We start from the raw sequence: 12,202 nt of genomic DNA on the forward strand, positions 1-12,202 counted from the left end.
ATACATGTAAGCTGCTTAGGATGAAAATGGTCTGACACAGTGGCCTGAAGTTACTGTTGCCAAGCCTGGGGTCTGTTCGTGAATACCGAATGAGTGATGTGTGCGTATGTTTGCAGAGGACAGAGGGCTCAGTGATTATTCTGTTGGTTGGTTAGGCTAGGCTCCGACCAAAAAGATCCTAAGATTGAGGAAATGGCTTTATCTCCTAGTCAGTGGTGAGTGTGCCCCTGCAAGGCCCCAGGATGCTGATGACGTGGTTTTAAAAAGATCTGTCTGGAAACAGGATGGAGGAAGGAGATCCTGGAAGACAAATGGAGGCCAGGAAAGGGGAAAAAACAGCAAGCTCACCACTCTGTTGTTAGGAAAAGTTTTTTCCATTTAATACTAGACTTTCAAGGATTGAGATGCAAGCTTTTTATGCAATTACATCCAATGTTAAAATTGGTAATACATAATTTACAAAGATTAACATCAAAACAATCATCTATTTAGATATGCTTTTGTAAAAAGGAAATATATTAGCAGCATTTATATTTTCCGCAATCACACAGCCTACAGACATGCAGACTAACTCTGTATCTATTTGCAGTGATGTAGTGCTTTGCCCCGCATTTCAAACACCAAAACCCACCTGGCAGCTAGGGGGTTCTTTTTATTTCATTATTATAAAATAACCGAAAAATAAAAAAAGGCATTAATTTCTACACCAGTAAGAAAAAACAAGTTTTTGCACTTACCTAACATTTGATTGTCTAAAAAACATTTCGGTTTTTAGTCTTTCAACAAAAGAAAGATAAAATGACAGCGTAGTGTCTTTTGCTTCTGTTCTCATATTTTACAAAGTTTTTTTCGTTTTTCTTTTTTAAAATTTTAGTGTTTAACACTATTCAAGGAAATATTGAATTTTAATCTCTTTCTTGTCATTTTCCTGCTTTTTGACTAAAAGGAGACCCCCAAAGTGCCCCTATTCCCCACCTCCCTCCCACCCAGCTCCCTGCAATGAAAACCAAAAGAAACCACTTAGATGGGCGTGGACATGCGACGTTCCCAGCTCCACACGTGAGTATCTGATACCCAGGTCTCGTCGTAATGTACAGTGCTTCTCTACAGTAAGAAAATACTCCAAACTATTTTCTTAATTCTCTTTTCTTTAATAAAATATTTATTCTGCTTTTTCTCTGCTCAAGGGGATCTTTGGCGTCCCCTGTCTCTTTTGTTCTGTTTTGTTTTTTTTCCCTTAAGATTGACATAGAAAGGAGAAAAAGAAAAGAAGATTCAATGGAATGGAAGGTGTCAATGCTTCTACCTAAACAAGTCAGAGCGTCGTCATCATCGGGGAAATGTACAGTGAGGACAGCGTTGGTCCGGGCTTAGCGGGAAGCGACGCCATGTGTTTCCTGCTCTATTGCTTCCTGGCCGCGCAGCAGACGCGCACACACACACACACACAACTTGGCACGTTTGAAAACCATCTTTTCTCTTAAAGAACATCTAAAACGCATATGCATATGTGTGTCTGAGAAGACAACAAAGCAAAGCTTTTTAAATTTTATTTTTAAAGAGACGGTATCGTCTGGTAGCTTCTGGCCAAGAGAATGGGAAGGAGAGCGACATCCTGACGTCCCGCCCGCTGCCGCTGTCCCCACCAGGCTGGAGGAGACGGGACGGGCGGGGCGCGCACTGTCTCTGGGAGGTGGACACTGAAAACCGAGCAACGAGGAAAACGAGAGTAGTGTTTTCAAGTGATGGTGCACACTCACGACAAACACTGGCCGGCGAGCACTGCTCAACAGCCTGTGCAGTGACTCGTGGCGGGGGAGTCGGCTTCCCGGGGGCGCTGCGTCGGCTTGGAGGGCGGCTGCGTTCGTGCGACACAGCGACACAGCGGACCCGCGAGCCACAGTGGGGCGGCACCCGGGCGGGCGGGGGCCCGGCCTTCTCCTCAGAAACAAACAGGTTTGGCGGGTTAGGAAGGGTCAAACGAAAATCACGACCGAACGTCCTGTGCCCTCTGACCCCATGGGGGCCTTCCCTATTCCAGGATTACAGTCCGGGGAGGAGAGGTAGGGAGAAGGGCGGCAGACACAAGTGCTTGGACTTGTCAGTTCACGTTTTACTTTGACCTGATTGGGCAAGAAAGGAGAGAGAAACTTTCCTGGTCAAGGATCTATCTGGAAAGAGGCCCCAGCTACTGTTTCTGTTTGAGGTCTCCGGGCTAGCTCTTGGAACCCACAGAGGAGAGGCGGGGTGGGGTGGGGACATCCTCCTGAGGGACTGGGAGTGACACCTGGTAGAGGAAGCAGCCTGGCAGCAGTGCCTGTGGGACCGGAGCATGGCCCAGAAAGACCCGAGCTGGGGGCAGGGGCGAGTGCTGTAAAGTACCACAAGGCTCCGGTCACCCCCCCCCGCCCCCCGCCGTGTGCTCCGTCCTCCTCCCATCACGAACCCTGGGGGGGGGGGGAAGCGGTGGAGAGGAAAACAAATTAAACTGAACTGTTTAGACAGACTCCCCTCCTCTCCACTAGCTCCAAGATTTATGAAGTACCTAACGTCAACGACATGGCCCCTTCCCCTTGCCGGACGGACCCTTCCCACCCCTGTCTACACTCAGAGGACAAGAGGCAGGACTGTTAGCTCCACTGATCGCAGATGCTCAAGCTTCTCCTTTGACGGTCACTTCCGAAAGCTGTTTTCTGGGATGAACAAAGTACGCCTTCGCAGCTTCCTGCCTGACCCTTCCTCCAGCAAGTAGGTCACGTCGATGGCTGAAAACAGAACCAAGGAGGCTCATCAAACACCACCCTCCCACTCCTCATTCCAGATTTGAGCTCTAAGGAGGTCACAGGAGTCCACTGACTCCTTTTCTGACCTCGAAGCACCTCAGGCCTTCCTCCAGCCCCAGGAGAGAAGCTCTCCGGGGTGGGGTGGGGTGGGGGGAGGCTCTCACTGCCTGCAGCCCCCTTCCCGGGATGGAGCCATGTGCAGGGCCCATCAAAGAACTATGACGTTTTCACAGAACACTTTCCATCCTGGCCAATAATGGTAAGCGGTTCTTTTTCATTCCTTCCTCACTAATTTCCCCTTTATCTCAGACCCCGGACATGAGCCTGATTCTTTACCATTTTTCCCAGGGATCTTTTCAAGGAGACTGAGTAAGATCTGGTTGAGTCGTTCCCGCTGGTTGTGCCGTCGCTCCTCAGGGCTACAGGCAGGCTGGGACTCCTGACTCCTCTCCTCTCGCTTCTTTTCACCCTCGCTGACCTCAGCAAGGGCCCCCTCCCGTTCTGGGTCCTCCAGGCTGGGCACCTCGTCGGCGGCTTGCTCCTGGCTGGCCAGAACCTCTTCAATCAGGGGCAGAGCATCATCCTCCTGGCCCAGGTCTTTTAGGGGTGGCTTTGGGCGCTCGGACTTCCAGGATGACCTGCCAGAGAGATGTGGGCATTTTGACTAAGGCCGTTCAGGGCACTCAGGAGGGGAGGGGAGGGATGGCACCTCAGGCTGGATTGAGATCCTGAGTCTAGCTCTTAGGAGCCTTGGCTCTGGTTATCACTGTATTATTATTTGCACAAATCACTACCTTTTTCTGAAATCTATTTTCTAATTATAAAACTCAATTTTCCTTCTTTCAGGAATCCATACACTGTCCCAGAGCTGGTCAAACTGCCTGGCTAGGGCGCGTGGGTGGCTCAGTTGGTTAAGCGACTGCCTTCGGCTCAGGTCATGATCCTGGAGTCCCGGGATCGAGTCCCGCATCGGGCTCCCTGCTCAGCAAGGAGCCTGCTTCTCCCTCTGACCCTCCCCCCTCTCATGCTCTCTCTCTCTCTCTCTCTCAGATAAATAAATAAAATCTTTAAAAAAAAAAACAAAAAAACTGCCTGGCTAGCCGCCAGAGAAGTATGATGCAACCTTGTGATGCCCGCAGTCCAGCCACAGTTGAGAATCTGCATGGAGCCTGCCTTTCCCGACTCTGTCCTCACGCGCATCACTGAGGACTCTGCCTTCCCCGCCAGCCCCAGTATCAGTGCGGCCCGCCGCCCCCCACCCCAAAGGGAGACGGAAGGAAAGCCTTCACTGCTCCTTCTCCAAGAACAAGACTCTCACATACAAAACCAGCACAAGTAAAAGCTACGTGCCCGCCACGCTCAGTGAAAGCTCTGCTCTGAACAGCTACTTGACAGCAGGTCCTCGGCAGCGGTCCCAAGAACTGAGACACCTTGGGGTAATGTGAAAAGCTTGCAGAAATCTTAAAAAGGGAGACTTTTCTGAACCTGTCTAGAGTTCTGTTCCAAATCTTCTTGTCCTTCTGTTTCTACTCCTTGTTGAGTCTCCCTCCCTGCCCCCGACTAAAGCTCCATCAGCAGACCGTGCCCCTGACACCCAGTGCTTCCGAGTCACTGCCAGCACCACAGGCCACTGTCACCGAGTCCCCAGTCCTTGATGCTGGTTCTCCTGCTCCACTCAAGTTGGTGTCCAACCCCTTATATAAGGGCTCCCCTCACGTCCCCCAGGGCACTCACCGCCCTCCGTTCCTCTTGTAGTTGTCTGGGACGTAATGAGGCTGAAAAGAAAGGGAAGTGGTAAGTGTGCTGCAGAAGCCGGCTCAGAGGAGCTGGGGAGCCAGGGAGGAAAACACAGGCTAGAGCCCTTCCGGGCTGGGTGGCTGTGTTTTAAGGGCAGAGGGTCCGTCCTTCTGTCAGTCTGTAAGGCCACGGTGGTTTTGGTGTCTTGTAAGCCTGCCCCCCGTAAGAGGGACGGGCTCCCATCCTAACGTTAAGTAGTGCAAGTTGGGGCTTTAAAGCTGACCTGTGAGCTGTTGCCCAAGCAAGCAAGACCAAAGAAGTCTAGATGAGAGGCAGGGCTTGGTGGTGCGCAGAGAGAATATAAAATAAATACTGTTTAGAGAAATCCAAAAACAATTATAGGAAAAACAGGGATATAAAGTTTGCTTTCTGGTTAGATGGTTTCTCAACATTCCAGGAAGATGGCCACAATTTTTGACAAGCCCACAGAAAGCAGCTTAGTCAAAGATGAGGAGCTTAGTCCAAAGTTTGATTAGCGCAAACGGACGGATGGATGGATGTCCAAAGCCTCTGTGGACTGATGACGGAACAAAAGACCTGGAGGAGTATGTTCACAACAATTTAAAGAAAAAGTGCACAACAAAGGCAAGAAATGAAAATGTTAACAGTGATTATTTTCTGGGTAGTGGGATGACATACAAATTTCTCTTCTTAATGCCTCTATACTTTTCACATTTTATATAACAATGGTGTCTTACATTTTAAATGCAGAGATATAAGGAAAAAGCCCTGAATTATTTTCACCAAAGTTTTCTCAGGGTTCTTGCTATTCTCTGCTTGCTTCTTAAAATTGTGGATATGAAAACACAACCAAAAACTACACTAGAGCTCCAGGGCCAAGACTGTAAAGAGGTAATAGAGAAAAGAAGAAAACCTGACTATAACATGGACATCAACAACTTGTTGAGAAACAGCCCATGCCAGGAAATGCAGAATCAATGTATTCATGCTGTTTAAAAATCCCAAACAGGGGTGCCTGGGTGGCTCAGTCAGTTGGGTGTCTGACTCTTGATCTCAGCTCAGGTCTTGATCTCTGGGTCGTGAGTTCAAGCCCCGTGTCAGGTTCCACGCTAGGCACAGAGCCTACTTAAAAAAAAAAAAAAAAATTCAAACTAGAGACAGATTCCTAGAGTTTGGGATGGACTAACAGGATGAAGCAGCAGAGAGCCTGGAGGTTCCTACCCTAGGAATTCCATGCATGAACTATATTGCGCTGACATGACAGTAAGTGGAAGGAAACTTACTGAGAAATCTCTTTTGGGAGTGAGCTTCTTGGGGAAGTGGTCAAAGGCGTAGGGTTTGGTGCAGACAGGATAGCGGTTCCGGTGGATCTTGTAGAACAAGTGTGCGGACTTGTCAAGCCGATAGTCACAGATGTACACATCTTGCTCCTTCACTCCTTTGGGTCTCCCTAGGAGTTCAAATACTGTTAAAGAACTCTCCTGCCTTCCCCTGCTTCACCTCGAGCTCAAGCTGCCCAGAGATGAGCCCACACCACTGGGACGGCAGTGGGACCCTGAAGAGGGGACACTGTAGCGATTCTGAGAGGCATCTGGTGATTGCAGAAGAAAGGAGAGTCCCCAGACTGCAGCGCTGGAAAAGGAGAAAGGTGTGTGTGTGTATCTCAGAGTGTAAGGGCAGGTCACTGGCTGGGAAGGAACCAGACAGGCAGCTCACCCAAGTGCTGCAGGAATCTGTGAGGGAACACAGAGTGTGGCGACATTAGGAGAGAGGAAAGGATGAATGAGGGGAGCACATTTGGAAATAAGCACTTTATAACTGGGAGATGAAGTCCCCAGAATCATGGAGCCCCAAGCAGCCAATGCTTAAATGGAGTACATATTCTTCTGAACCATTTGCTATGACAGAGAAGGCGAGGCAGGCGAGCTCGCTAATGGTGACAACTAGGCATACTAAGCTTTCACTGTGAGCCCAAACTGGGCCACGCGCTTTGCAGAATACTTCATTTAATCTTTACAAAACACTATAATAGGTACTAATCCCTAATGCCAGTAGATTACATAGCTTGCCCAAGGACACAGGTAAAAAGTGGTGGGGCTGGAATTTGAAAATAGATTATCTGACTCCACAGCCTACACTGTTAACCATGGAGCTCAAAAAGCTAGTGTGCTTTTTGGGTTTGTTTAATGTCCAGAGTTGTTGATGGCCTTTGGGATTCTGGAATGGGTGGAAGAACATGCCTTGTGACAAATGCCGAATACACAGTACTAAGAAATGCTAATTAAAACAACAACAACAAAAAAACAACCAAAAAAATGGGGGGGGGGATTAACATTTATTGAGTATCAAGAAAAAAATTAAAAAAGAAAAAGAAACAAAAAAACGTTTATTGAGTACCAAGCGCTAGCTAAAAGAAAGAAAAAATACAGGTTTTTGAAGCTTCATAGCTAGCTTGGGAGACAGTAAGAATGGAGTGGCAATTGCAGATGAAGGAACAGGGGACAGGAGGTCATTTCTTTAGCAGCTCAGGTCACTTACCTTTACAATACGTATAAAGGTCCAGGACACAGCAGGTCCCCACCACAGCCTCCAAGGGAATGATCTCGTAGAGTGGCACCCGAAACAGCTCGTTGTGATAGAAGCGGCGGGACGGAGAGTGGTGGGTCTCGTGCGGGCGGAAATAGTGGTGACCAAAGGCAAACCGTTCCTCTCTAAGGAAGAACGGGAGAGGTTTAGTCGACTGGCAAGATCCTAGGCAATATTCAGCTCTGTGCTGGAAGGGCAGAGCTGGAAGAAGAGAGAAGACCTCAACACGTACTTTTCATTCTTCCAAAGCTTCTCAATGCGGAAGATGTCCAGTTTGTCTCGGTTAATGTGCGACAACAGTCGGTAGGACTGGCGGACTGGGTGGCCGTCAGGCGTGCGCCGGCTATCCCGCATCAGGTACACGCAGTCGCCTAGGAAGGCACAGGACAAGTTAAATGATGCCTGCGTGAACTCTGTGAGATGTCCACTGGTCCGATCCAAGGTCTAAAACAAACAACAGATACAGAGCTACCACTGACAGTCTAACAGTGATGGTCATCAGTTCTGGACTATGAGAATGGCATGAGGGAGGTCTTCCATCTCCTTCTCAGTCCTAAAATTAGCTTTATGACATCCCGGTCTCTCCAAATTAGTTTTATTTGGTGGAGGGGAAAATGTATAAAGTCCAAGGACACAGAAACCTATACTGTCAACCCTTGAACTACATGGGTTTGAGCTGCACGGGTCGAAATATACACAGATTTTTTTTTTTTTTTTTAATGAATACAGTACAGTATTGTAGATGTAATGTAAAAAACCTTGTGATTTTCTTAACATTTTCTTTTCTCTAGCTTACTCCATTGTAAGCATGCAATATATCAATACATGTAACATACAAAATATGTGTTAATCGACTATTTATGTTACCAGTAAGGCTTGGTCAACAGTAGGCTATTAGTAGGTAAGTTTTTGGGGAGTCAAAAGTTGTATGTGGATTTTTGACTGTGCGGGGGGGGGGTGTTGGTGCCCCTAAAGCCTGCATTGTCCATGGGTCAACCATATTCAACTGCTATGTAAGGTCATGTGGTGACAATAACTATTATGCAGAGAGCAGACACTCCCACCACTCAGAAAGGGAGGGTCAGCTCCTGTGTACACACCTTGACGAAGCAGTAAGTCATCTCGGAGCAAACAGATGAAGTAGACACAGCCAGGCTGGGCATAGTGGGGCCGAGGAATCATGGGTACCTCCTGGTAAGAATGGAAAGCCAACAGATAAGGACTGGGACTACTACGCCCGCCTACTGAGCTCCATTCAAGAGGAAAAGAACTCAAACCTAGAATTCGCAACCAATTTAAGACTTACTGTTTAGTCATTTCAACACAACACACATGTACACAAAAATGAAAGCAGCTGGAGTTGAGTTGGGAAAGTGAAGGCAGAAAATAAAACTGATAGGCCAAGTACCCCAAACTAACTGTATGAAGCACTAATCATATGGCTGCTCTTGCACCCCCTGGGGAGCATGAAAATGTGTGAGGGGGACAGTGACTGTCACAAGGACTCAGGGAAGCACTAGCATTTAGTGCCCGAGGCCCAGGGATGCCAGACATTCCGCAGCACATCCCTCAGAGCACAGAAATGTCCACTCAAAATGACAACACTGCTGTTAAGAAATACTGCGTAAACACTTTCCTTTATAGAGAAGACCTGCTCGAGATCACACGTATAAACACAGCAGAACCAGGACAAAAACCCATTTAGTAACTTGGGCAAGTTACCCAACCCACTGTCTCTCCTGGAAAGTGAGCCTAAGACTAACCTGTATACTCAAGTTCTGGACTTCACAAGTACTTCTTTCGTGGATAGTGGACAGTGTTTATATAGTAGCATTCCTTCCACAGGTTTCTAAGTATTTTACTTCCCCTTTGACCACACACTTGAGAAACGAAAGGGCAGAATTATTACCCTAGTGTAAAGTGTAAGAAACTAAGGCCCAGAGAGGCTGAGTGACTTATCAAAGGAAATCCAGTGCACCAGGAGCAGGGCAGATAAGAGACCATGTGCTACATCTCCTACTTGTAGATCCCAGTATCACCAGAGGGCAGCTTACTCTGTCCACAGGCCTTGGGTCACACTGCTCACAAAGGTAGTGCTCCACGTCTGAGTTCACGCCCAGACAGTCACAGTGCTGCCACACCTGCGGGGAGAAGAGTGCAGCTGGGAGGGGGGACTCAGACTTACCGAGGGAAGTGCTGGGGGCTAAGAACAACAAAAACTTAGCAGTAGGACAGGGCAAAGTCAAACAGGAACTAAGGGATAAGTGGGTGAGTGAGAAATTATAGAGACAGGTGGCTTAAAATAGGGGGAAAAGAAGAGCCTGTCTGAACGCAGGTACACTGACTGGTCCACACTACATTCATGTGGGAAAGGAAACGAGCTGGACAGAGAACGGGAGGATGAACGAACACAGCGCCACACGGTGCTTATGAGGTGGCACACGCCAGCGACCAGGCCGTGGGGAGGCCTCAGTGACACCATGCTTCTCCGGGCTGTTGCCTAATTCCAGCCTCCTGACCGCCCCGGCTGCCCCGCCCCTCTCGGCTCCACTTCCCGTTCAGTGAGGCAGCAGGTTCAGACACTCCTGCCCCAGGAGCTCGGCCGGCGTGCTGGGCCCGCATCAATGCTATGGGATGCAGCACCGCGACGCCGCTCTGGTGTAAAGCCCGGTCCTGCACAGGAACGTGCTTCTCGCTCCAGATGCCGTGAGGTGCGTGCAGCGGGGAAGTGGGCAGGGAGAAAGACAGGTGGGAAAGAAACGAGAGGGGAACATGCCAGAGGTATGAAACAAGAGAAAGGCCATCTGGCGCACAGTGAGGGGTGAGAGCTAAAGTTCCTAAACCCGCAAGCCAAGCCTGGAGGCCTTGTCAAAGGTGGCCGCCATGCCCCTGAGGAGCAGGCCTGTGCCCCGCGCGGGCCTCACCATGCACTTGTCGCACTGGATCATGAGGCCTTCATCCTTGTGCAGGCCGCAGACACAGCGGATCACATCGTCGTCCTTCTCGTGCACGTTCTCCTTCTCGGAGACTGACGTCTCGCTGCTGTCGGCCTCACTTGCTGTCTCTCCCACAATCTCATCAATCTGAGCTGATGCCTCGTGCCTGGCATTGTAGTAGGTCTTCCGTAGGCGGCAAACATCTCTCCCAATTGGGGATTTACGCCCATAGTACTTCTGAAGAAACCAGGAAAAAGAAATCCTGTTTGGTCTTCTCAATGTGGCTTAAAAATATACCTGAAGAGGGGCGCCTGGCCGGCTCAGTCGATGGAGCCATGACTCTTGATCTCAGGGTGGTGAGTTTGAGCCCCATGGTGGGGGTAGAGCTTACTTCAAACACACACCCACCCACCCACCCACACCCACACCCACACCCACACACAGGAGGAGGCAGGAGGATTTTCATTGTTCTCCCGTTTTGGTTAACAGATTTTCAATACCAGCAAATATCAACTAACATGAATAAAAATTAGAATCTGTATGATGGGTGTCCCATTTGCTCTGCTGCTGTCATTCAACTTAGCCACAGGCCTTACTGTCCTCAGCTCAGACACCCAGTGAGCACGGAACAGGAGTCACTCTCACTCCTGTGTGGTGTGTGGGACATCTGCACTTACTCTGTCTGGCAGATGCTGGGGACAGAGCTAAAGCTTGGGATATGGAAGCTGGGTTTCAGTAAAAAACATGTTTTAATTCAGGACTGATCTAATTCTTCTCCTACTTGTTTTTCTCTCGTTTCTGTCCTCACCTTCCTTTATCTTATAGCCCCTTTTGTCCTTCATATTCCTCTCCAAGGTATTTCAAAATCACTGGAAAACTTCCTCTTTTTTAAGATTTTACTTATTCATTTGAGACACAGAGATAGAGAGAGCATGAGCAGGGGGAGAGGCAGAGGGAGAGGGAGAAGCAGGCTCCCTGCTGAGCCAGGAGCCCGATGTGGAGCTCAATCCCAGGACCCCGGGATCATGACTCAAGCTGAAGGCAGATGCTTAACCATCTGAGCCGCCCAGGCGCCCCAAAACTTCCTCTTTTCTATGTACCATACAATATTCAATCTTCTCCTTTAAATCAGTTCAAGGTCGGGGCACCTGGGTGGCTCAGTCGTTAGGCGTCTGCCTTCGGCTCAGGTCATGATCCCAGGGTCCTGGAATCAGGCCCCGCATCGGGCTCCCTGCTCCGTGGGAAGCCTGCTTCTCCCTCTCCCACTCCCCCTGCTTGTGTTCCCTCTCTCGCTGTGCCTCTCTCTGTCAAAAAATAAAAAATCTTTAAAAAAAAATCAGTTCAAGGTCACCTTCTCATCAATGAGCTTCACCTAATCTACCGCCCACTAACCTAACCCCCCTCAATTCCATCCTTCAGATTTATTTCTACTTACTATACATAATTCTGTGTATTTCACATGTATTTATTGTCTTGAGGAAAGAAACTACAGATATGACTTAAGTATGGTAAAATGTATTTTGTAAATACAAAGGTTCAATACTAAATTAGGTTGTTTTCCCCCAAGATTTATCCATTCAACTAGAGAGTGAGTGAGTGGGAGAGTGTGGGTGTGCGCATGCGCGTGGCCCCAATGTGGGACTCATGACCCTGAGATCACGACCTGAGCTGAAACCAAGAGCCGGATGCTGAACTGAGTCCCCAGGCATCCCCTATATTAGGTTTTTACAAAAATTTCTTTTTAGGTAGTATAATTTAACCTTTCATTCTAGTCATATCAGTAACTTTATTATATAAGATTCTACAATATTTAGTACACCTAATCCTTACACAAAGGGTGCTCAATAAAAACTGTTGCCTTTTAGGGCACCTGGGTGGCTCAGTCGGTTAAGCATCTGCCTTCAGATCAGGTCATGATCCCAGGGTCCTGGGATTGAGTCCCGTATCAGGCTCTCTGCTCAGCAGGGAGCCTGCTTCTCCCTCTCCCTCTGCCTCTCCCCCTGCTTGTGCTCTCTCTCTCAAATAAATGAATACAATCTTTTTTCTTTTTTTTAAAGATTTTATTTATTTATTTGACAGAGAGAGACACAGCGAGAGAGGAAACACAAGCGGGGTGCGGGGGGAGGGTGGTGGTGGGAG

General features: G+C 48.6%; 1 protein-coding gene across 4 annotated transcripts in view; it reads right to left on the bottom strand.

Annotated features, from left to right (window-relative positions):
* Window positions 1–355: 355 nt before the first annotated feature.
* ASH1L (ASH1 like histone lysine methyltransferase) overlaps window positions 356–12,202 on the bottom strand; it is a 192,825-nt gene continuing 180,978 nt past the window's right edge. For all 4 annotated transcript variants that reach the window (XM_035009770.1, XM_035009771.1, XM_035009772.1 and 1 more), the window contains 9 exons: window positions 10,052–10,300; window positions 9,182–9,268; window positions 8,228–8,318; window positions 7,360–7,498; window positions 7,080–7,252; window positions 5,825–5,991; window positions 4,518–4,558; window positions 3,120–3,421; window positions 356–2,765 (listed from right to left, as the gene is read on the bottom strand). In XM_035009770.1, coding sequence (XP_034865661.1) covers window positions 2,674–2,765; window positions 3,120–3,421; window positions 4,518–4,558; window positions 5,825–5,991; window positions 7,080–7,252; window positions 7,360–7,498; window positions 8,228–8,318; window positions 9,182–9,268; window positions 10,052–10,300 — 1,341 coding nt within the window. In that variant the 3' untranslated portion in view covers window positions 356–2,673. The remainder of the gene's footprint in view (window positions 2,766–3,119; window positions 3,422–4,517; window positions 4,559–5,824; window positions 5,992–7,079; window positions 7,253–7,359; window positions 7,499–8,227; window positions 8,319–9,181; window positions 9,269–10,051; window positions 10,301–12,202) is intronic.

Source organism: Mirounga leonina, unplaced genomic scaffold (assembly GCF_011800145.1).
Source record: "Mirounga leonina isolate KUSES-001 unplaced genomic scaffold, KU_Mleo_1.0 Mir_154, whole genome shotgun sequence".
Taxonomy (NCBI): domain Eukaryota; kingdom Metazoa; phylum Chordata; class Mammalia; order Carnivora; family Phocidae; genus Mirounga; species Mirounga leonina.